At 39.9% G+C, this 25,888-nt stretch overlaps 2 protein-coding genes across 2 annotated transcripts in view; one reads left to right on the top strand and one right to left on the bottom strand.

The window, feature by feature from the left end:
- The window catches only part of LOC110964885 (gastrula zinc finger protein XlCGF57.1-like), a 205,431-nt gene that overhangs the window by 151,850 nt on the left and 27,693 nt on the right, over positions 1–25,888 (bottom strand). The gene's annotated exons all lie outside the window — the stretch shown is intronic.
- On the top strand, positions 1,646–25,607 carry st6galnac (ST6 (alpha-N-acetyl-neuraminyl-2,3-beta-galactosyl-1,3)-N-acetylgalactosaminide alpha-2,6-sialyltransferase). The gene is made up of 11 exons (XM_051939933.1): positions 1,646–1,791; positions 2,516–2,820; positions 6,597–6,679; positions 11,434–11,714; positions 15,587–15,752; positions 17,090–17,264; positions 18,893–19,031; positions 19,130–19,233; positions 22,021–22,104; positions 22,217–22,313; positions 22,612–25,607. Exons 2-11 carry the CDS (start codon positions 2,672–2,674, stop codon positions 22,780–22,782), a joined length of 1,449 nt encoding a protein of 482 aa, XP_051795893.1. The 5' UTR covers positions 1,646–1,791; positions 2,516–2,671; the 3' UTR covers positions 22,783–25,607.

Below are 25,888 nucleotides of genomic sequence, written 5' to 3'. Positions count from 1 at the left end.
CTTGATAGTTCAAAATGCAGAACTATTTAAGTTTTTCATCTTCAATGACTTCTCTTTTGGAAAAAGTCAACAACTTTGAATTTTATTTTATTTTTTTTACATTTTTCCTTTTAGATGAACTCTTTAGGATTTTATTTGTAATATGAGTTTAAAAAGTCAAACTTTAGTCAATATTTACTGTAAAATAGATTAAAACGCATGAAAAAAGTTCATTTTAATTTAAAATCATCTTTAATTTGGTATTTCTTTTTTTAAAAAAAACATCAAAAATATAATCAAGCAAATCTGAAAAAAATAATTTATTTTTTAATTAAAATTTTAAATGAACTCTTTCTGTCCTGATATGCAATCTTATTGTTTTATTTTTTCATCTTTCATTAGTTATTTTTTGGCAAAAGTCAAAAACTTTCTGAAAAAAATGTATTTATTTTTGAATTTTGCATTTTATATGAACTTTGGTATTTGATTTGTAATATGAGTTTAAAACTCAAACTTTGGTTCAACATTCATTGCAAAATAGATTTAAAACAAAAAATGAAATTTTAATATAAAATCAATTTTTTTTCATTTTTAATGAAGTATTTTTTGGGAAAAATTTAACTTATGTTTGAAGTTTCCTTTTTAGGTGAACTCAGTATGTCAAAATGCAAACAAACAGATTTACATCATTTTCTGGAGCATCAACAGCCTGAAAATCAATTAGTTGTTCAGTCGTTTGTTAACCCTCGTGTTGTCCTGCGGGTCAAATAAACCTGTTTTAACCTCCTAAGACCTGAGTGTTGGTTGGGCTTGCATTTTAGTTTTTTCTAGTTATTTGGGATAAGGAGTAACCAATAAATATAATAACTGGACAATATCTAATACTTAAAGATTGTTTATTACATTTACATTATATTTTACTAGATTTACATTGTTATTGTTATTGCTATTATTATTAGTAATAGAAGTAGTAATATTAGTACTATTATTAGTATTAGCAATACGCTCTTTTGGTTAAAAAAAAAACAACAAATAAACAAAAACGTCCACATGTGGACGGCAGGTCTGAAGAGGTTAAAGTTTGAAAATGTAGAAATTATTTTTGGGAAATCTTTGAACATTTTTGATTAAATAAAAAAATGATAAAAATGTTTCTTAAGAACATTCACACAAAAAATCAACCAAAATCCAGTGAATTTTGCTGCATTTGTATCAGTTTTACTGATGGAATCACTTTAGATATTTTTAGGATTTTTTTTTTTTTTGGAAGATCTTTACTCATTTTTTGAAAATATTTACAAATATTTTCTTGCCAAATGATTTCTTTTTAAAAAAAAACTTTAAAAGAAACTTTTTAGGAATTATTGGAATTTTCTTCCTGAAAGTTTTGCAAATTTTCAGAAATTTGGGGAATTTTTTTGCAGAATTTTTGGATTTTTTCAAACAAGGAAACGATATTTTTGGTGCCTGTAAATGAAGACAACAGGAGGATTAAAGATGTCTCCTTTTAGTCTCTACATCTGGAATCACATCCAGCTCTTCTTCTTCTTCTTCTTCCTCCTCCTAAGCGTCTCCTCTTTCAGGGTGGATTTCCTTTCTTTTCAGGGAGGAAACTGAAGCCAGAGGGCCCAGCTGACCGACTGTCTGACTGCTGAGCCTCCCCCCTCCTCTGGGGGGAGTCAAAGGAGGGAGTTGACCAATTGCCAGCAGCTGTTGCTCATTTCACAACGGTGCCGCCCATCCGCGCTGAGGCTGGCGGAGCGGCAGCTACACAGCAGATGATCAGCGGCAGGAACACTGAGGAGGAAACCGGTGAGAGCAGCTCCACTTTTCTCTCTTTAGGCTCGTTTTTAGAAACATTTCTGCCCCAGTAGAGGCTCAGAGGAGGAGCTGGAGGCATTATTTGTCTCCTTTTTCTGTAATATTCTGCTGTGAATCTTTGTTTTAGACATTGAGTTGTGTTTGCGGTGTTTTTTAAAGAGCAGAAAACTTGTTTTACTGCCTGTTTGTTTGGGAAAGTTGAGATTATCTCTGGATCTCTGCCACACATTCTTTCCATTCCCCGTTTAGCCTCAGACAGGACCACCTCCTCACACAATCATCTGGGCCGTTATGCTGCTTCTTTACCTTCTCCAACTTTTTCTGATTTGAGGGAAGAAGCAGCTGGAGCCTGAGGAGAAGTTCAGGGGGTTAGAGTTCAGCGCCTTGCTTCGGGCTCCGTTTATTACTGTGCTTACAAAGAGGTGTGAAGTGGAGGTGGGCGGTGCTCCCACACTATGATAATGCCTCCAACTGCCAGTGGGACTTTAGGGACTCGAACGCCACACGCGGACAAGAAGTTTCCTTCCTGAGAGCTTCCTCCGTTCGGTTGTCGGCTGACGTCAGTCTTTCTGTGCTGGTTCCTCTTTTGTGAGGCTGAAAAAGTAGATTGTGACCCGACTCTGTGTGCTCGAGGTTTCATTAAAAAGGGATTATTTGGCTCGCAGATAAAGTTTCCACCTCCTGAGTCTTTGCCCTCTCGCTTTTCTGTCTGCAGCCGTGTTGAGAGACGTCCCAGATCCTGCTGTGGGTTGATTAGCAGAGAGAGAAACCCCAGCGGCGTCCTGAGCGGGACAGCATCCTCCCTCAGCGTCCGTCCTCCGCCTCCTCATGTTCCTGCGGGCGGAGCGGAGGGCAGCTGGAACTCGTGGGGATGGCGCTGCGCAGGAGGCTGCTGCTCGGCGTGTTGACCGTCGGCTCGCTGCTCGGCGTCTACATCCTGTGTTTCAACCTGGAGTGGAACTTCAGCTGGTCCATGACGCCGCTCAGGCACTTCCACGGCTTCATGCAGACCACCAGCAGGTCAGTTCACGAGTTCAGAGACGCTTTTGGCGACTTTATTCACGTTTAATTCACATCAACATCTGGTCCAGAGATTCAGAGGCACTCTAAAGGAATCTAATACAAAAAGCAGCATTTAAAAAGCACGTTTTATTAAGAAACTCACAGCAGAAGTCTGTGTTTTCATGTACCAGAAAGAATCCTCCCAAAGGCACATGAAACGGACCCCCCCCCCAAAAAAAAAAAAAACAGAAAATGAATCTCTGAGACACAAAAGAACAAAACAATAACAAACAAAAAACAACACAAAATCATAGGAGTTTCACCTTTCCAACGGTCCTTAAACTAGGCATATATTACTGAGTTTCAAAAGCATAGAATCTTTTAAGAAATCACCAAAATTACACCAATTATTAGAAAATATTCCAGCTGCCATCGCAAAAAACCCAGAATGCTTATTAAGCTAGCAGAAATGTTTATTACAAACTGTTTATTTGCTCCTGAACGCACTCTTTAACCCTCTGAACCACAAAACCACCACTTAGAAGACATGTTTGTTGTAAAACTTACCAAAAATTACACCATTTATCAAAGGAAGAAACTGCAAATAACAATTAAAGCTGCAAGCAGCGATGGACGGGTCCTCGCATCCACGCTGGTCGGCGAATCCATGCACGTCCACCAGGTGGCGCTGTGACTGAAAATGTGTGTCGGCCTCTGAATCACATCTGGACCAGAGTTTAATCACACGTAAAATTTCAGCCAGATTGGAGCATGTTCAGACTAGTTACACAGCGTTTCCTGCCCATCCACCACCAGGTGGCGCTGTAACTCAGAGTGTATTTCAAACAGTGGATGTGATGAGGGCTGGACTCTGATCACTCATGTAAAGTTTCAGGCTGATTTGATCATGTAGAGGCCAGTTATACAGCATTTACTGTCCATCCAACAGGTGGCGCTGCGACTGAGAGTGTCTGTTGGCCTGTAGATGTGATCAGGATTGGATTGTGATCACACATGGAAAGTTTGAGGCAGATTGGAGCATGCAGAGGAGAGTTATACAGCAGTTGATGTTTCATGGCGAAGCATCAAAACGCTGATGGTCGCCATGGCCACGCCATTTGGCTTCTGGTTAAACTTTTGATAACTTTTCATCACCAAGTCCTGCTGTGTGGACTGACAAAATTTCAGGTCTCCTGGAGTTATCCCCTAGGAGGTATTAACTCTCAAAAATGAGAAAAATCATAAAAAATCTCACAATTAATCCAAGATGGCCGACTTCCTGTTGGGTTTAGGACATGGCTTCAAGAGGCTTTTTTGTGGGTCCTGAAGTGCTCTATAAGCCTCCCAAATTTCATGGATGTAGGTGAAACGTGCTGGGGGGCTGTTTGTTAAAAATACTGTAGGGGGCGCTATAGCATGTGCAGTGCCGAGATGCATACAGTGTTGTTCCTTGGGTCAATGGTGATGTGTGTGGTAATTTTAGTGAGCATTGGAGTATTCCTAACCTGTCAAACAGCACTTTGTTTTGCCTGGCGATATTTGGTTGCTACGGCAACAGCGTTGCATGAAATGTCACACCTTTCACAATGTGGGATTGTCAAGAGGTGAAGACTTGACTGACCAATTTCCAGCATGATATCACCACGTTTGGGGCCATTGTACCTGAAAATATAAGGCCTTAAACTTACTATTACCAACAGGTGGCGCTATGACCTTTGCGGAATTAATGAGTGTGGATGTGTTCAGACTGGACCTGGTGTCCATCATGTGAAGTTTGGGGCAGATAGGATCTTGTTCAGCTGAGATATGAATCGTTAAATTTTCATGGCGAAACATCGAAATTGTTTTGGCCGCCACAGACACGCCCTTTGATGACAAGTCACCATTTTCACTGGGATGCATCATCAATGTGTTCAGCCTGTTGTCACCACATTTGAAGTGAATATGATCAACCGGGTAACAATATGGCATGAAAGTGTAAAATATGTCTATTTCCTGAAACCACAAGGTGGCGCTATGACTTCCTGTTTCATGGCGAAGGATCAGTATTTTGAGGCTCCGCCATGGCCACACCTTTTGGCTTCTGGCCGAGTTTTTGATAACTTTTCATCAGGAAGGTCTGGTGCATGTACTGGCCCAATTTCAGTTCTCTCAGACTTACCCCCTAGGAGCTATTAATTTTGAGAAATTTACAGCAAATTCAAGATGGCCGACTTCCTGTTGGGTTTAGGGCATGGCTGTGATTGACTTTTTGGTGTGTCCTGATGTGGTGCATATGCCCACCAAATATTGTAGCTGTAAATGAAACGTTGTGGCAGTTGGCCTAATGACCACTTTTCAATTTTGCAGGTGGCGCTATAGAGCCATTTTGCCACACACATGCGCAACTCCCATAAAATATCAAATTTTTCGCCAGTCCTGATGTGCACGCCAAATTTCACGCGTTTTGGGACATAAGGGCGCCAAAATCGCAATTCATTTGGCCGGGAGAAATTAATTTTGAAAAATCTACAGCAAATTGAAGATGGCCGACTTCCTGTTGGGTTTAGGGCGTGGCTGTAATTGACTTTTTGGTGTGTCCTGATGTTCTGCATATGCCCACCAAATATTGTAGCTGTAAATGAAACATTGTGGTAGTTGGCCTAATGACTACTTTTCAAGTTTGCAGGTGGCGCTATAGAGCCATTTTGCCACGCGCATTCGCAACTCCCATAAAATATCAAATTTTTCGCCAGTCCTGATGTGCATGCCAAATTGCACGCATTTTGGAGTATGATAAGGCCGCCAAAAAGCCAATTCATTTGCCGGGAGAAAAAAAACAAAAAAAACCCTAGGGTTTCAATAGGGTCCTAGACACCGCTGGTGCCTTGGACAGTCGGTGCCCTTGCACCGACTGTCGGTGCTCGGACACTAATAAACAATCATAGGATCTTGAAATTTCCAACAGTCCTTGAACTCTGCATATATTACTGAGTTTTAAAGTCATCCTACCTTTTAAAAAAATCACCAAATTACACCAATTATTAGAGCGAAATGCTGCCAAAGCATTTCAGCTGCCAACAGAATGCTTATTAAATTAGCAAAACTGTTTATTACAAACGCTTATTTGCTCCTGAATGCACTGTTTAGCCCTCTGAACCACAAAACTCATCATTTTAAAGGAGTGTTTTGTTGTAAAACTCATTATTTATCAGAGGAAGAAACTACAAGAAACCAGAAAGAATTGTAGGATTCTCAAATTTCCAACGGTCCTTGAGCTATACATGGTTAGAAGATCCATTCAGCATGGTGAAACATCTTTCTACTGATGAGTGGAGAAGAGAGGAAAAGTCTGGAGAGAAAACATGAAAACATTTGAATATCTAGATTATGTGAAGAAAAAATGACCAACGGGAAACGTGAAATGACAAAACCCTCCCAAAGATGCATTAAACAACCAAAGCGAGACTCAAAACAACGTAAATTGAGTCTTTAAGAGGCAGGAAACGACCAAACAATAAAAGCAAAACCCAGAAAGAATCGTAGGATTTTCAGATTTCCAACAATCTGTGAACTAGACATAAATACGTCAGTTTCAAATGCATCACATCTTTTAAAAATCACCAAATTTACACCAGTTAGCGCAAGACGCTGCCCAAAATGAAACAATCATCGGATTTAAAATTTTCCAACCATCCCTGAACTAATACTAAAGGAACCAAACAGAGCACGGCGACGTCAGGCCTGAATCCAGGTCAGCGGGGTTGGGGGGTTAAACTCAGAGCTGTGTAGCAGCTCTTCTCCTCCTCCTCCAGTTGTGATTGTGGTGTGGACAAAGCGGCCACACAGCGCTGCCGCCGCTCCGATGAACAAACTCCCCCGAGTTGTTTCGCTGCAGGTGGTTTCTCACACACGCTGCTCAGATGTGGCCTTTGTTGGGACGGCAGCGGCACCAAGGTTTAGGTTCTCTGAAAGGATGCATTAAAAGCCCCGCGTGACCATGGAAAGCAGAGTCCCGGAAGAGCAGCGAGGTCATACGTGTAGCGTGTTGTAAACACACGGAAGACTGGAAACATGAAAACGCGGAGAAAATAAAATAAACCGCAAAATGTGAGGACAGAATGTCAGACTCCTGAAGATGGATCAGTTCTATGTGGTGTTTAGGGACATTCTGTGTAGTTTTGTGTTTCTTTGGTGTCGTGTTTCTTGTTTGTGTTGTTTTGTCTAATTTTTGTGTCTCTTTCACATCATTTTGTCACTTCGACATCATTTTGTGTAGTTTTGTGTCGTTTTGTCTCTTTAGTGTCATGTTGTGTCTCTGGTGTCATTTCATGTCTCTTCTGGTGTAGTTTTGTGTCTCTTTAGTGTCATTTTGCATTTCCTTGGCGTTTTGTGTCTCTTGGGTGATGTTCTGTATCTTTTTAGTGAAATTTTGTTTAATTTTGTGTCTCTTTGGTGTCATTTTGTGTCTCTTTAATGTAATTTTTGTCTCTTTGGTGTAATTTTTTGTCTTTGGTGTCCTTTTTGGTCTTGAGTGTCGTTTGTATCTCTTTACCGTCACTTTGTGTCTCTTTAGTGTTATTTTGCGTCTCTTTGCTTCCATTTTGTCTCTCTTTGGTAATTTTGCATCTCCTTGATGTCATTTTGTGTCTATTGGGTGATGTTTTGTGTCTCTTTTTGAGTTGTTTTGTGTCTCTTTGGTGTCATTTTCTGTCTCTTTAGTGTCACTTTGTGTCTCTTTATTGTTTCTTTGGTTTTATTTTGCATCTCTTTTGCTTCCAGTTTGTGTGTCTGGTAGTTTTGAATCTCTTTGGTGTCATTTTGTGTCTCTTTGTTTCTTTGGTGTCATTTTGTGTCTCGCAGGTGATGTTCTGTCATTTTAATGTAGTTTTATGTGTTTTTCATGTCTTGAGTGTCATTTAGTGTCTCTTCTGTGTTGTTTTGTGTCTCTTTCTTCTTTTTTTTTGCATCTCTTCAGTATCCTAACCCATTTTGCAGGACTCCAGACTGCTTTTACAACCTTTTTCAGAGCGTAAGTTAAACATTCATCTGGTCTCATGGTCTTGATGGTCATTAATCTGTGTTGGTGTCTCTCTAACCGGCACACCCAGCTACTGCCTTCACCACAGTGGTGGAACTTAAAAGTGTGGTTTTCTCATGAAATGTGAAGCGAACCTACATGAGGGAAAGACTGCATGAAGAAAAACTCCTTTGGTTTCATCTGGGACAGATCTGACATTAGAACGCCCGCGTTTACTCTTTTGAAAATCATTTCTGGTCACACGTCTGTCTGAGATCCGCTGCCTGTAGTGTGGGGCGTTTAGGGAACGTGGTTTTTGGCGTTTGTGTCTCTGTTCTTTTATCTTCCTTTGATATCATTCTGTGACTTTTTAGTGTTGTTCTGCTTCTTTTGTGTTATTTGCACCACTTTAGCATCGTTTTGCATCTCTTTGGTGTCATTTTGTGTTTCTGGTGGGTTTTTTTGTTACTGTGTGTGTATTTGGTGTCTCGTAAATGTTATTTTGTGTCGCTTTAGTGTTATTTTACACCTCTTTGGTGTCAGTTTGTGTCTTTATGCTCATTTTATGTCAGTTTGATGCCATTTTCCATCTCTTTTGTCATTTTGTGGATTTTGCATTTCTTCAGTCATTTTGTTTCTCCTTCGTGCGTCTTTGGTGCCATTTTCCATCTTTCTGCTGTCATTTTTGTGGATTTTGTGTCTCTTTGCTGTCATTTTGTCTTTCTGGTGTTATTTTGCATCTATTTGAAGCCATTTTCCATCTCTTTGGTGTCATGTTGCTTCTTTTTGGTGTAATAAACTTCTTGTCTTGTAATTTAAGTCTTTTTGTTGTCATTTTGCATCTCTTCTGTGCCATTTTCTGTCTCTTCAGTGTCATTTTGTGTATTTTCTGTGCCTGTGGTGTCGTTTTGCATCTCTTTGGTGTAATTTTGCATCTGTTTGACCGCTTGTTTCTTTTTGGTGTAATTTTGCATGTGCTTGGTGTCATGTTGTCTGTTTGGATTGATGATGTCTATTTGGTGTGGTTTTTCTCTCTCTTTGGTGCCATTTTTCATCTCTTTTGTGTCATTTTGTTGATCTTGTGTCTCTTTAATGTCATTTTGTGTGTCTGCGAGGTGATTTTGCGTCACTTTGGTGTAGTTTTGTTTGCCTTTGGTGCCATTTTCCACCTACTTGGTATCATTTTGTGTCGTTTGTGTCCCCCTGGTCTCGTTCTGTCTATTTTTTGTGCCTTCTGTGTTGTTTTTTCCCTCTTTGATGTGGAAAAGCCAATAAGTGGATGTTAAGGTAGTTTTATTTTTCAAAAATACTTCATATTTTATGTAATTTATCAAAGAACCTGCAATCATTGACTCCTTCCAGCTTCTCACATGTCTTTCTTTCAGCTTCACATCATTATAATTAAAATATTTTAGGGTTTTTGACCTATTTTTTTTCACTGTAACAGGGCGTTTTCTCTGTTTTCTGATCATATTTTCTCGGCTAAAAGGATTTACTTTGTTGTTTTACAGAAAATGAAACTGATCATTAGCTGCTTCCTTTTTTTCTGGAATAAACCCAAATTCAGCCTCGTGACCGTCATCAAAACATGATTCTGGTTTTGGAAGTAACTAACTTCTCCTTCCTCTCTTCTGTGAAGGAAAAGTGGAAACGACACAAATATGAAACGATCTCATGTAAAATCACAAACCTCGTTCTGTAATGTTCCCTCTCTTAAAACCAGAGGAGGAGGAAGCGTTTACTGTGACTTTAAATCTTAATTTATATGAAAAAAAGGCAACAAGCTGAGTCATGGGTTTATGGATTTAATTAATCAGGTCATCCGTGTTCTCACACATAATTACCGTATCATTATGTGGGAAGCTTAATTAAAGGCGTCGTTCTCCCAAATGACCAGAAAATCAAACTGCTGTTCTCAAGCCAAGGTTTTGGCTTCGATCCGCAGAAACTCTGTCGACACTTTTCTGAGAAGAAGTCACCATAAAAATGTTTTTTATCTTTTCACAGCAGACAGCGTGGCTCAATGCAAACAAACTTCAACATCTGCATAAAAACAACCAAAACAAGAAATAAACAGACGGATCTGGTGACACAAACCTGACTTAAGTTATTTACTTTCACGTCTGTCAAGTCTTTATTGACTCCGTAGACTTTAAAAACGTCTAAGTCGCTGCTCTTCATTTGTCATTTGATCCAAACAGAGTTTAACATCCATTTTTTTTAATTTATTATTTTATTAAATTTACTCCGATTTGTCTCTCAGTTGTCGTGCTTTTCCGTCTCATTGGTTGCATTTGGTTCAGCTCCAGTTGTTCTTAAATGTCCTTTGGTTGGTGTCTCTTTCAGGTCACACTGGTGTCATTTTGCATCTTTTGTCATGTATTTTTGCACCAACTTTAGTGTCCTTTTGCTGTTATTTTGTGTGTCTTTGTTGTCATTTTGTGTCAGGGGTGTAATTTTTTTGGCACTTTGTCTCTGTGGTGTCATATTTCATCTTTTTGGTGGGTTTTTTTGTGTCTCTTTAATGTTTTAGCATCGTTTTGGTGTGATTTTGCACCTTTGGTGTCATTTGCATCATTTTAGTGTCATGTTATGTTTCCTTAGTGTTGTTTTGCATTACTCTATCATTCTGTGTTCCTTTGGTGTTGTTTTGTGTAGCAGTTTTGTATCTCTTTGGTGTTATTTTACATATTTTTGGGGCATTTTGCATCACTTCTGTGTCATTTATTTTCCTTTGTCAGTCTGTGACTCTTCAATGTCATTTTTCATCTTCATCTGTTTTTGCATCTCTTTTGTGTGTCTGTTTTGTTGTTTTTTGTTTTTTACATCCATTAGCATCCTTTTGCTGTTATTTGCTCTTGTGTCATTTTGTGTTTCACATCATTTTGGTGTCATTTTGCATGTTTATTTTTGCATTTTGTGTCACTTTTGTGCCATTTTGAGTCCTTTTGTGTTACCTTTGTGTCCTTTTGTGTTTCTTTAGTGACGCTTTGCGTTGTTTTGTCATTTTGTGTTCCTTTGGTGTTTTGTATAACTTCAGTGTAGTTTTGTGTCACTTTGAAGTCATTTTGCTTCTCTTGATGTTGTTTTGCATTGTCTTTGTTAGATACAGACCCCTATAGACTTTGGAGTTTTTCTGTTTTAAGCAATGCTTATCATATTTGTTCTTTGCAGCTTTGTGGAACAGTCACTTTGCATTTCACTGCCTGTTCTGTTTGAGCATGTGACAAATAAACAGACAAACGTGTTGGTTATTAGGTCAACTTTCCCACATGGATCCTGATGTATGAGGAAAATTGTCTTGTTTTAGGAGGCTAATTTCTGTTTCCTTTACAAAAACTCAACTGATTGCACGATAGACACAGTAATGGAAACACAGCAAGTTGAAATAACTGGAAATATTCTTCAGCCAGTATTTAAGTTTGATTTTATAAGCAGAAGTTGTAATAATAATGTTTACATGGTGTTCTTCCACGGCTGGGATTCGATGTTCTCATTTCCCAAAATGCTGAAGGCTTCCTTTAAGGACTGCAACTGACCACATGACATCACATGATGGAAAAGAGAGGTTTTCAGATTATGTATTTCAGTACTGACCCACTGGACTCATTGCCACTGTTCTGTTTCCACAGAGACTCCTTGGAGCCTCCTGACAGACCGAACTCGAAAACCTGTGGAGCCAGCCGGCACCGACCCCCACCCAGACAGACCCACTCTGAATCCAGCTTTAAAGACTCGCACAGCTGCTGCCGCTACTGTTAAACTGCAAGCACAAGCACAAAACGATGCCCTGGATCTCTCAAAGTCCAACAGCACCAGAGGCCCAACAGTTCGGCCTGCAACGCCTCCCAGACCCACAGAGCCCGCCTTTGTTGGAGATGCTTACATGAACGACTACATCAATCCAGAAACGGTGAGTTCTAGCTGCAGCCGTCAACGAACATGAGACAATCCTGAAGAAACTGAGTGTGCGTCCCGAAGTCTGCTGTAAATTAACATATGGCTAAATTGCTTCTGGTTAAGTTATAACAACAACTGTCAAGTCACTGTGGACCCGACCCACTAAACAGAACCATAAAACTGCTAAATAACACTGTGATTGGTGTTGTACTCTCAAGATCTGACAGTCAGCATAAAAAACACCCTCATAGCTCACCAGATTTGTTAATTAATAACACTTCCTCACTCTGTTAATAAAGATTTCATCTTCTACAATAGGTCACGTTAAAAATTGATGCTGGCTGCATTCAAACTGAATGTAAACATTTTTTAATGCGTCCAGACACAAGGGTGAAAGCACAAAGCAGCAGAAGTGAAAGTCCTGGTTATGTGGTTAATGATCTTCAAATCATCAAGTTCAGGTGGTCACACTGGTCTGGTTTCCTCGAGATGCTTCCACAGTCAACTGGCCGAGTCTGTTCACCAGTAAATGATTAGGAGGAAGTGGATCATGTTTGCTGGACTCGGTGTTCTCCACTCCTGAACATGAATCACAAAGTTTCCAAGAGCAACGGAGGGAGGGTGATTAAACACAAGAAGGAAAACATTACTCAGTTACACCTCTGGGACTCTGACGTTTTAGAAATCAGAAGGTTTTATTTCTGTAAGTACTTCACATCACAAATCACAGTTTTCATGGGATTTCCTGCTATGCACACTGTACTTAGTAATAATAAGGTTTTATTCATGCACAGCTTTTAAACAGCAATATGTGTAGGTTAGTGACCGGCATGTAGTCACTAAGGTTACCCATCTAGAATTCCTAGGCTAGCATCTTACTTTCCTAGGCTTGTGTTGTGATACCTTTCTCAGGCCAGTCGTAGCATCTCTAGACTTGTGAATACATTCCTAGGCTAGACTAGCATTTCTAGGCTAGCTACTAGCATTGTCAATGTAGTGCTCATCGCAAGGTTAGCAATGCAGTCTCCGGCAAAGGACTAGCATTTCTAGCATCCTTGTGCTATTCATTTGTCTCTTTATGCTAGTGGCAAGCATGCCATGGCTGGTGACTTGCATTCCTATCCTGCCACTAGCATTTCTAGCTTTCAAATTAGCATTTCTAGGCTTGCCACTTGCATCTTGAGGTAGCCACTAGCATCCCAAGTTTAGTCATAAGCATTCCTAGGCTAGTGAAGGCCATTTTGTAGGCTAATGACTAGCATCCCTAGGTAACATTCCTAGCCTAGCTTTTTCTAGGCTTTCCTGAGGTAGCACCTATCATTTCTAATCTGGTGATGAGCATTCCGCTTATAGACATCCCAAGCGTTACCAAGCAAATGATTAGCATTTCTAAGCTAGTCACTAGTGTTCCTTTGCTATTCACTTGCCTCTTATGCTAGTGATTAGCATCTTTATGTTAGTAACTTAATTCCTCATTAACAAACCTAGCTTTGAAACTAGCAGATCTTGAATTGTCGTTATCATTTTTGAGGTAGCCACTAGCATTCAAGGTGAGCAACTAGCATTCCTGATTTAATGACTAGCATTCAAAGGCTAGTCATGAACATTTCCACACTAGAAGCTAGTATTTTAAGGCTAGCCACTAGTATTTGTAAGGTTGGAACTAGCTTTTCGAAGCTTGCGACTAGCATTTAGGGTTGCACCCGTCCCTTAAAATACGGAATCGTCCTTTATTTGACAATTAATTTTAGCGTCCCGTATTGATTCAATACAAATTGTTCCGTATTTTCATAAATGTCCCATACACGTCTGTCACACACGCATCAAAACTGCATAATAAACAAAATAAAACACAGGAATATTAAGGGCAGCCAGTTTCGTCTTCCTTAGACCTATGTAGCGAGGACCCGATGCGAGGTCCAGCGGATACACTTCTCTGTTTCCCGGTCCTGTCGCGGGTTTCCTGGTTACAGACGCTGCTGCTCCCGCGTGTTTAAAAATGTCTACACCCGAAACTCCACCACATCCAAAGAAGCAAAAACGTTTTCAAAAGCACAGACTGGAAGACTGGAACTCCTGGCAATAGGTACAGGGCAAACTGTGTTTTCTGTGGCTCATAGACTGAAGTAAGGCAGCATCAGGAGACCAACATATAAGAAACATGAGAACAGAGAGAACCAAACCAGCAGGTCACAGTTTATCATCATCTAATCATCTCCTGAAGTCCCTTTGGTAAGAGACATCAGTACATGGTTGTGAATTTACCAGAGGATGATTATAGTCAGACTAATGTGGCCGTAGACTCTACAGTATTTTAGTGACTCAATAAATGCCTAAGTTGTTTAATAGTATTTTAAATGCTTTTGGGTTTTTTTATATCATTTATTTAATAGCCTATATGTGATCAATAAATGGCCTTTGCCTATCTAAAGAAAAACTCACTCAGAACTCTGATATGTTAACGGTACTCAATAAATAAGTCAGTAAATACATTCATACACACATAAATAAGTTAATACATTCATTGTGTTAAAAGATTTAGATGGGAAAAATATCTGTAGAGAATTTCTTTGTCCGGTATTCTGCATTCAGTTTTTGCAGAATCCAGTATTGTAGACTGGTTGGCCATTACATTTTATTAGTTTGGTTTCACTGTTTAAAATTATGCTACATCTTTTTAGACAGAACCTGTGATCATAAAACGATATCAAACTCTTAGTTTTGTGTTAATAAAGCACTTAAAGCTTTAAGTATGACTAAATGCTTTTTTCAAAATTAAATAAACCACTCCTTGGGTGGTTGTGTCCCCGTGTTTGGTAAAGTTGGAAAGATATTCACAGATTCAGACTTCCAGCATCAATAACTCATTAAATGTAGGTTGTCAAAACATAAACGATGCCTCTTTCCCATCGTTGTAAGGCACACAATGTGCTACAAGCCAAATTTTATCAAAAGTAGCTGTCTTTCAAGTTGCAGAAATAATGTTGGTGTCTATGGAGGGAACAGGTACGGTCTGCAAATTGCAAAACCGCTTCAGCAGCGAAGAGAGACCCAAATATTCAATAACCTCACTCTGATACACTGTACTGTCACCAGAATCACTGCAGCCTTCAACTGACTCCAGTTGACACCAGTGTTATTCCTGCAGCTTGAAAGACCGCTACTTTTGATAAAACTGGGCTTCTAGCACATTGTGTGCCTTACAACGATGGGAAAGAGGCATCGTTTATGTTTTAACAATGTATATCTAATGAGTTATTGATGCCGGAAGTCTGAATCTGTGAATATCTTTTCAATTTTACTCAACTGTGGCCCTGAGGAGTCGTGGTGGGCGTCCTTTATTTTCGTTTCTGAAAGGTGGCAACACTACTAGCATTCCAAAGGAGGAGAAAATTCATAATCTGTCTACTTATATTTATGACTTAGGATTTGTATGCTAAGCTAGTCATTAGACTAGCATTTCTACTGTTTTCACAAGTATTCACAGGCCAAATAGTAGTATTCAAAGACTAGTGGTTAACTTTATTTTTCTGCAGTGATTGTTTTCTTTTTTCAGTGTTTTACCAAACTAAAGGATCTGAGAGTATTTATTAATGGCATTGTATTACACCTGAACCTTTTCATACTGCTTTGTCTGCCTGCTTGTGGTTTTATGCATCAGCAAAGTGTTTATGTACATTTCATTATGCGTCTCCATGTATGAATCCTCCAGCGTCCTCTGTGTTGTCAGCGCTGTGTAGTTAATTTTCGGATAATTGCATCTGGTGAGAGCCTGGAGGTTAATGCTGAAGAACCAACGACGCTCATAGACTCCATAACTACAAGTATCTGTGGACGCCAGTCTATGTTTCGATAACCGTCGGCTGTGTTATTTGCTCCCTGCAGGGCTGCAAAGACACTATCAGGAGTCGGGTCAAAGAAACGGCATTTGGTGAGCGTTTCCTGGAACACATTCCAGTCCTGCAGTGGGCCAAACATGTGACTCCTGAGCAGCACAAGCGCCTGAGCCAATACCCAGGAACCCACGGCTGGGAGGTGATCGACTACCAGAGTGAGATTTTAATTCTGGACACATTTTTATATATATATGTATTTTTAAATTTCCTTATTCCCATGTTCTTACATCCTATTTTTCTTTTAATTTTAGCATAAAAAGTCTCCTATTTTTCTACTTTTCTTTTTGCCATGCATGTATTTTAGTCATTTTCCCCCATTTGACACACATTCTCTATTTCCATTCTTCACATTCTTGTTTTTAAATTGTGCACCCACTTTATCTCAGATTTCATCAACTCCTTAATGGCACAGTTCCATCAAGCGTTCACATAGAAACCTAGAAATGAAAATATTCAACCCTCCATGTCAGGGACATATTTAGTGGTTGTTTAACTCCAACATTTCACTGTACATCTATGTTTTATGGATTTTTTTTAACTGCTAGTACCAGTTAGGAGGCCAGCAACATGTGGCTCCTGGAAATGTTTATGCCCAACTAAGCCAGTCAAATTTAACTTTTGTGTTCCTTTGTAGTGAGCGAGTTGTTTTTGGCTCAAAAATGGTTGAGTCTGGATCTAGAAATGTAGCAAAACAGTTCATCGTCGAATAATGTGCTGAATGTGTTGGCTAGTTTCAAAGAATTACTGCTTGCATCACCGTTCTCAGTAGTTTGAATGTATACTGTAATCTTCTGGTGTTTTCCTCATGCATCATTTGCCTGAAATGAAAATGTCATTCAAAGTACGTTATCGAACCGCTGTATGACTACGTCTTCTGTTAGTTTGCATGCCAGACAATTCCATGTTTTCCATGAAAACTCTCACTTTTATCCATGTGCTAACATAACTGCACAAGGGTTTTCTAATCATCAATGAGCCTTTCAACACCATTAGCTAACACAATGTAGCATTAGAACAAAGGAGTGATGGTTGCTGGAAATGTTCCTCTGTACCCCTATGGAGATATTCCAGTAAAAAATCAGCCGTTTCCATGTCTAGACTGTATTTATGATTCATTTAATGTTATCTCCATTGAAAAAAAGCTTTTCTTTCAAAATAAGGACATTTCTAAGTGACCCACGGTAGTGTAAGTCCACAGAAGAACCGAGGAAAGTCCTTCAACCTGCACCTGAAACTGTTGCACAGCATCCCGACATCCAGACGCTGAGTGTTTTGACTAATTTGAGTGAATACAAGTCTCATCACAGTGAAGATGCTTATCGAGCAAAGATAAGAGCAGCTTCCTGCGTTGCCTTGGGGATTATCTTTCCATCAGACCGATTTAAAATACCTGAATCTGTGGGTGGAAGTGATTGCACAGGCACACAAAACAAATGTGTTTGAATCACATATAAAACACATCCAGATAAATTCTGTTTTTCCGTGTCGACAGCGCTGCAGGACACTCTGTCTGTCCTCAACTCTTCTGCTAACTGGCAGCTGCTGGACGACTGGAGGAATCGCAACAGCAAGACAGAGTGCAGCCGTTGTGCTGTGGTGGGAAACGGAGGCATCCTGAAGGACTCCAAGAAAGGGAAGGAGATCGACAGTCATCACTACGTCTTCAGGTAGATTTAATCTGCACGTGGAGTTTCTTTAGTGGAGCGAAAGGCCGCCTTGGTGGTCAAACCAGCATCATTGGTTCAACAGTGGTAACATGTCTGCAGGGTTTCCTCAAGTCTTTGTGGAGGCTGTGAAAGTTACAGATGTGCAAAGTGGCAGTTAATGAGTTTCAACACATACAAATGCTCACGTTGTTACTCTGCTGTCTCTCTACAGATGTCCTTATCGCTTAAAGGAAAAAGGTTTTACTAACGATGCCTGCAGTTCAACCTAAACCTGACAAGTGCAGGATATGTCAGTCCAGTACAAAACTTTTGTTTTTGGTAATTTTGTTGATTTTAATCTTAGATTAATTCATTTTTATGCCACCCCCTCATTCTACTGTTTCACTTTAGATGTCCTTATCCTTTAAAGACCAAAAAACGCTTTAAAATGTGAAAGTAACACTGCCTGCAGTTCAACCTAAACCTGAAGAGTGCAGAATAATTATGCTTTTTACAGAATCTAGTGCAAAATGTTTGCTTTTATAAACTTTGTTGATTTTAATCTTAGATTTGGTTTATTTTATGTCATGCTCTCTTCCTACTGTCTCGTCAGCTGTCTGTGTCTCATAAAATAAAAAAAAACATTTCATTCTTGGTTCATTCTTGATTAACCCTCGAACACTGCCTGCAGTTCAACCTAAAACGCTCAGAATTTTTGTCACATGACTGTTGGTAATAGTTGATTCATTTATGACTTCTTGGTTGTGCTGAAGAGTGCAGAATATTTGCGTTTTTTACAGAATCTGATCCAGAACATTTATTTTTGGTGTTTTTTAATGAGACTTGTCAAAAAAATCACCCAAAATAGACATTTGCATCAGATTCTGTACAAAAACAACCAAAAATTCAGTGTTTCTCAGTCTCTCAACACTTTTTCGATTGAACTGCAGGCAGTGTTTCCATAGAGCAAAGAGGAGGCAAATAAAATATCTAAAATATGTAGAAAGTCCAGTTTTATTCCAGTGTTGGTTACACCTGTGGAGATGGCGGACTGACTTCTGACTTCTTCTACTCTGTTTATTATGACTGTTTAGTGTATAGCGCCATCATTTGATGACAGCTGAGTTTATTTGCTCCAAAGGAGTTAATGGAGAAAAATCAAATCAAAAAATTTTCTTTTAATTCCCTTGGAAAAGCATGGAAATATGGCTATTGTGTGCTGTAGAATAGTTTTACAGTGTTTGAGCAGAATCATTGGTGAGAACATGAAGAGATGGGTTTAAAAAGAGTTGGAGACCTCATAGATCTGCAGATTCTAGAAGAGGCAGCAGTGTAGAGTTACATGGGGACCATTTTCAGGCAGGAAGGGAATGTTTGCATGGGGAACAAACTAAATATGATACACTGAGATGAGATTTTAGGGGTTTAATAGGCAACCAGAGAAAGACCTTAACAATTCCTAAGAAGAATTTGACCAGAAGAAGCTGAAGTGAGTTCACATTCTCAGCTGTTCTGGGGATGACGTGCTCTGAACAGCTGCTGAGTTCTGGCAGCTCTGCAGGGAAACCGAGCCTCTGTTGTCTTCACTGATGGAATAAAAGATCAGATCTTTGTGCTCATGTGTGTTTGTGGATCCTCCTGATCTCCAGAACCAACGGGGCGATCACTAAGGGCTTCGAGGAGGACGTGGGGTCCCGGACCACCCACTACACCTTCTCCTCCAACACTTTAATGAACTCCATGAGGAGCTATGGTGGCGCCGGCTACAAAGGGCCGCCTGTGTCTGAGGTGAGGACAAACTCTAAAGGTCTTCCTGATTAAATGCTAAAACAGAGACGTGGGAGAATCCGGCCTGAGTCACGTCACGCTCTGCTGCTCCCCAACAGGAAACACGATACGTCTTCCTGCCGGATCACGACCGGGATTATCTGTTGATGAAGGCGGCGGCGACGCACACAATGACGGCGAAGGGACCTGAAAGGGCCAAAAAGTAAATTCCTGTAAAGCTCATTTTGATTAGATTTGCACTGATGTTGCATGTTTCTGAAGTTTTAACCTCTAATTGAAAGACTCATCAGACTGATAAAGACATAAGCTAATTTCTTTTCAGACAGTCTGAATGATGTGACAGAGATGTACTGTTTTGAGCTACATGTTAATGTTAGCATGCTAATATGCTAACAATGACAGCCCCAACAATCTGTGATTTATTGTTATTTTGCTTAGAATCTTAGTTTAGCACAAACAAGGTTCTTCTATGTGTTCGTGTCCAACACTTTAGCGAGATATCTCTACATGTAGTGGACAAGATTAGTCAAATCTGGACATTCATGATCCCAGAGGATGAATTCCTCACTTTCACCTTCCGTGCTTTTCTGTACTTTAAGTCAAGTAGACTGTTTCATGCACCGACATCCGACCTTCATCACTGTGCACCAACAAGTTGAAATGCAAAAGAAGTACAAATGCAAACATGAAAAGTACAAACGTAAAATTCAGATTGTCACATAACTCTGCTATTCCTTGGCCGAGTAAAAACACCATTAGATCGTTAATAGTGGGTGCCAAACATTAATAATGGGAGAGGAAACAAGAAGAAACTAAGTTCTGGTCCACGTATGTGTTTTCACTTTCTGTCTAATCTTTGATTTTTGCTGATAGATGATAATACACACGTGGACAAAATTGTTGGTACCCCTCAGTTAAAGAAGGAAAAACCCACAATTCTCACTGAAATCACTTGAAACTCACAAAAGTAACAAATAAAAATGTATTGAAAATTAAATAATCAAAAACAGCCATTACTTTTGAATTGTTGATTAACATAATTATTTAAAAAAACAAACTAATGAAACAGGCCTGGACAAAAATGATGGTACCTCTATAAAAGATTGAAAACTATTTGACCAGAGTGACATGATTAACTCAGGTGTGTCATTTAATTGCCATCACAGGTGTTTCCAAACTCATAATCAGTCAGTCTGCCTATTTAAAGGGAGACAAGTAGTCACCCTGCTGTTTGGTGAAAAGGTGTGTACCACACTGAACATGGACAACAGAAAGCGAAGGAGAGAATTGTCCCAGGACATCCGAAAAAAATGATAGACAAACATCTTAAAGGTAAAGGCTATAAGACCATCTCTAAACAGCTTGAAGTTCCTGTGACAACAGTGGCTCATATTATTCAGAAGTTCAAGACCCACGGGACAGTAGCCAACCTCCCTGGACGTGGCCGCAAGAGGAAAATTGATGACAAATTGAAGAGACGGATCGTTGGAATTGTATCCAAAGAGCCCAGAGCAACCTCCAAAGAAATTAAAGGTGAACTCCAAGGCCAAGGTACATCAGTGTCAGATCGCACCATTCGTCGTTGTTTGAGCCAAAGTGGACTTCATGGGAGACGACCAAGGAGGACACCACTGCTGAAAAAAACTCATAAAAAAGCCAGACTGGAATTTGCAAAAATGCATGTTGACAAGCCACAAAGCTTCTGGGAGAATGTCCTTTGGACAGACGAGACCAAACTGGAGCTTTTTGGTAAGGCACATCAACTCTATGTTCATAGACTCAAAAACCAAGCATACGAAGAAAAGAACACTGTCCCTACGGTGAAACATGGAGGAGGCTCAGTAATGTTTTGGGGCTGCTTTGCTGCATCTGGCACAGGGTGTCTTGAAAGTGTGCAAGGTACGATGAAATCTGAAGACTATCAAGGCATTCTGGAGAGAAATGTGCTGCCTAGTGTCAGAAAGCTTGGTCTCAGTCGCAGGTCATGGGTCTTCCAACAGGACAACGATCCAAAACACACAGCCAAAAACACCCAAGAATGGCTGAGAGAAAAGCGTTGGACTATTCTAAAGTGGCCTTCTATGAGCCCAGATCTGAATCCCATTGAACATATGTGGAAGGAGCTGAAACATGCCATTTGGAGAAGACACCCATCAAACCTGAGACAACTGGAGCTGTTTGCTCATGAGGAGTGGGCCAAAATACCTGTTGACAGCTGCAGAACGCTCATTGACAAATACAGAAATCGTTTAATTGCAGTGATTGCCTCAAAAGGTTGTGCAACAAAATATTAAGTTATGGGTACCATCATTTTTGTCCAGCCCTATTTCATTAGTTTGTTTTTTAAAATAATTATGTTAATCAACAATTCAAAAGTGATGGCTGATTTTGATTATTTAATTTTCAATAAATTTTTATTTATTGTTACTTTTGTGAGTTTCAAGTGATTTCAGTGAGAATTGTGGGTTTTTCCTTCTTTAACTGAGGGGTACCAACAATTTTGTCCACGTGTGTAAGCTGAGATTTTTTTTTAATTAAAAAAAAATCACTATTTGGTGGAGCAGTAATCTGAAACGTGAGTTCTACTACACACCAATTTCTGAAATAAGCCAACAAGGTTGTGAGGTTTAATCTGTGCGTGTGTGTTGTATTTTAAAAGCTTGTTAAATTATCCATTCTGTCAAAAGCTGTGAGTTGAATATAGTGACTAGAAAGTGTGTTGATTCCCTCTGAACTGTAGTGGAGCGGAAGGAAAAAGGTGATTTTCTTGTCACAGCTAAACCAGCTGTGAGAAGTTTCCTGGCAGTCGATGTTTGTGTTCCTTCCTGTGGTTAGTTTAGTCTAATGAAGCCTAATCTTTGCCACTTATGTCCACTGACTTCATGGCCTTCTGGAGGAAGGACTCACTGTTCTCCAGCAATTAGATTTTCGGCTTTCTAATCTCCAAATGTTACTTGTTACACTTAATTCCACTAATTTCAATCTGAAGGCCGACGGATTTGTTCGGGAAGGACGTGTCGGCGGCGAAGCTTAAGATGTATCACCCTGATTTCGTCCGTTATCTCAGAAACAGGTGAGAGTTCACATTTCAAAAAGCTGGAAATGAGATTAAAGGATTGAAAGCAGAGTGAGCTGCTGAGCAACATCCTCTGTTCCTGCGTCACTTTTATCTGTGCTCGTTCCAGGTTCCTTCGACCGCGAACCCTTCAGAGGATCTACAACATGTACCGTCCATCTACGGGGTCCGTGATGCTGCTGGCTGCTATGCACACCTGTGACCAGGTATCATTATAGCGCTGCACGTTACCGTCACTCAGCTGCTCATCCACAATCAGACAAGGCTCCACTCGGCTGATAGCGTGAGAATGTTTCCTCGTAGCAGCAGTGACTCAACACACTTCTCCAGAAATACGCCTTCGTCCTGATGATTCCCTCCTCATGTCATCACTGTCAAAACCTGTTATTCATGCTGTCTGCAGAGGGATGAAAATAAGGGGCTCAAGTCAAAACATGAAGAAACAGAGCTGATCTGGTGAAGGCTGGTTTTAATCGTGACTTTTTTTCCTCTGTTTTGCTGAAGGTGAGCGCATACGGCTTCATGACGCCCGACTACAATAACTACTCTAACCACTACTTCGACAGCACATATCACAAGGTGGGCTTCTACCTCAACCACGACTTTCGGTTGGAGATGAGTCTGTGGCAGCAGCTGCACCAGGCGGGACTCATCCGGCTCTACATGCGCCCATAAACGAGGTTCGACCGGAACCGAGTCGTCCACGAGCAGATGGGAATGTCTGAACTGAGCTCAAAGAAAAAGTAGCAGAAGTTTTCTTTTCATGAAGGAAACTGGAGTTGGTTTTTTTTTGTTTTAAATGACAGCTGCTGTGATTGTTCAGGATGGAGGTTTATTTTTTTTTATTAAACTTTTTGTTTTAACTTTTGAAAATAATACTTATTTATCCTGGAGGGCGTGTTTTTGGTGATTTGTAGGTTCAGATGTCCAAACAAAATTGAGCCAAAATGGTGAGGGGAAAAAGAAAGCCCATTAAACCCATTCCAGCTGCATCTGGCATTCATCGCATATAATTAAATAACACTACAGGAAAGTCAGAACATCAAAATTCTAGGATTCATCCTCTGAATCCGAAGTGCAATTCAATTTCATTAGAAAAAAGCTTCAGAATCAGCAATTTGTTACTGACGTAGTGAAATCAACTCCTGGATCCTGTTCTACATTAGAGGTCAGCAAATGGCCGATACGGATTACCAGTAATCAGGGAGACAAGGAGATGATTGATATTTGGAAGCATCTACAGCAAAAAATGAAAGTTCAGGTGTCAAAATGTAGATCCCAACGCAAAGGGTTGCTTTTGTTCTACGTGTACGATTAGAAAATAACTTTCCAATACTTTCTTTGTAATGGTAATCGTAAAAATGCTAGATATCAGATTTGATAATCAACCAAGCTGATCATCGGTTGAACATCGGTTATCTTAAATATTTCGGTACGTTAGGTTGTGATTTGCACCAAATAGTTGATCATTGTTGCAGGTAATGAAGCTATTTTTTTGCACCTTGAAAGAAGACATAATCGAAGTATGTTTCTTGTTAGCATAAACTGTTTTGGAGATGTAGAATCTCAACGTAGCTTTATTTGGCTAGCTCTTTGTACAGTCAAACAACCCATTTAGTAAGTTCAGATATTCATGATCCTCAGAGGATGAATACTTATAAAGCTTGATTTATACTGATGCCATACTTTTGGTAAAAGAAACTGTTGATACTTATTAGCAACATGATCCAGCGTAGAGAGCTCACCGCTAACTAGCATTGTGTAGATGCAGTTTAATCTCGTGTCAACAGGCCAAAGTCTTGACAAACAATGTTTGTTTTCCATTTTTAGCATCTGAAAAAGTTTCGTTTTGTGCCATTATTGGGTCAAACCTTCAACATATTCATAAACCAAATTCCCATCAGCCTCTACTACTGTGTGGCATTTGGCAAGTGCTAGCATGGGAACATGCTAAAGCAAAGTAAATAGTACATCGCAGATTATTGGGGCTGTCATTGTTGCAATATTAGCATTCTAACATTAGCATTTAGCTCAACACAGTGCACTTTTGTTTCATCATTCAGACGGTTGAAGGAAAATGAGCGTTTGTCTTAATCAGAGTCTGATGATTCTTTCAACTGGAGGCTCAAACTTCACAAAAATGCAAAATCCATAATCTTTCTAATCAGAAGGAGCTTTACAATCTGTTTTTTTTTTTTGAGTCCCTTGTGGATATCCAAACCGTGTTCAGACCCACAAGTTGCAAATTGTAGTTTCCAAAGAAAACTGCACATTCACGAAAATTCTCTTTGTTGTTGACTGAGAACGTGTTGCTCAAGTGCCAAAAATCCAAAATATCTGGACAGTTATCAAAGAGGAAGAAGGTGGTGCTCCGTTTAAAACTGTAACTATCATATAACAATAATGATGAAAGTGAGGAATACTTTGATTTTAAAGGGAGAGCAAAATGAAAAACTGTTAAAACATTTAGATAAACACAGTGAAACTTAATTTTAATTAAAGTTGCATTTCATGAAGCATTGCAGCTCAGAACTGAAACTGTTCTGTCGTTTCTCATTGAGCCTTTTGTTTGAACAGTTGGTGTTAAAGTGGAAATTTCCCACTATAAAGATGTTATTTGTCACCTCAGCAGACAGACTTCGAACTCTGCTGCTGGTCTCGTTTCCTTTCACCCACAGTTAAAGCCTACAAATCACCAGGATCATGTTTACTGCCGGACTTTGGGGCGTCTCGTACAATCAGCCTTCTGGTTCTTTTCTGTAATTGTGCAACTCGGTGCGCTGACAAGGGACAAGACTGTAATTGAGTTGGCCGCTCGCTTAAAATATCCTGCGTCGCCACCCTGAATAGACCCTAAATAGACGGTCAGAGCACTGCTGGCAGTGGCCGAGTTCTATTCTGACTCATGTTTTCTGTCTGATTTACTGTGGAAGGGGGAAGAAACGCCGACTGTGACTTTAAAAGTCGGCGGTGGGGAATATTTGTCTTTACTTTAAGGGACTTAACTTATTATTGTCTGTCGAAGCACATGTTTGTTTTCTGTTTTTACAAGTTGCCACACTGTGACCATCCCGACACTGTGTGGGCTCTACTGGACTTTTCAGTGCCTTTAATGTGAATCGGCGGTTTCCAAGGCAACGCAAGCAAACACCGGCGGCCCTCCGTTTGAATCCACCGCCACACCTGGACTCCTCTGAGCCGCCACGACGATGAGTCACTGAGATTTACTGTCGAATCCTCCAGAACACGGGGCGTTGAACATTTTTTTATCGTGTGACGACGAACCAAACAAACCAAATAAAGACACGCAGCAAATCAGGGAATATTTAAACTAACTTTTTGTGGTGTATCGAATCATATCCTGACAGTGATCCAGTCATCTGAAACACTGGGTGGCGTTTAAACAGACTTTATCAGGGGAAGGGGGGGGGGGGCCTTTTTATAGTGCAATTTCTGACTCTGATTTTCAAATTATGTATTAAAAGAAAACTGTGATTTTATCTCTGTGGGTTTGTGACTCTTTTACACACTTTAATTTTAATGTTTGTGTAACTTCCGCAAGTGTAAATTCAGCTGGACGGTTCCTGGAAGGAGATGGATAATTATAGAGGCAGAATTCAGTTATTTATACAGCACATAAACAGCTGTTACAAATTAACCTCACAAGCTTAAACATTAAGGCTAAGGCACGACAGTGGTATTTATGGTGAGAGTTCAACTGAATAGTCCTAAAAGGTTATATAGCATACCAATTTACCCAACTGTGGTGAATATTCAGTGG

This window comes from Acanthochromis polyacanthus, chromosome 19 (assembly GCF_021347895.1).
Source record: "Acanthochromis polyacanthus isolate Apoly-LR-REF ecotype Palm Island chromosome 19, KAUST_Apoly_ChrSc, whole genome shotgun sequence".
Lineage (NCBI taxonomy): Eukaryota > Metazoa > Chordata > Actinopteri > Pomacentridae > Acanthochromis > Acanthochromis polyacanthus.
The sequence above is the reverse complement of the archived record's forward strand: the minus strand, read 5'-3'. Positions and strand labels throughout refer to the sequence as shown.

Coding starts and splice junctions, on each gene's coding strand:
- st6galnac (XM_051939933.1), top strand. CDS start 2,672: ATGGCGCTGCGCAGGAGGCTGCTGCTCGGCGTGTTGACCGTCGGCTCG. Junction 17,265..18,892: donor AGTCATCACTACGTCTTCAG/GTAGATTTAATC, acceptor CCTGATCTCCAG/AACCAACGGGGCGATCACTA. Junction 22,105..22,216: donor GTCCGTTATCTCAGAAACAG/GTGAGAGTTCAC, acceptor TGCTCGTTCCAG/GTTCCTTCGACCGCGAACCC.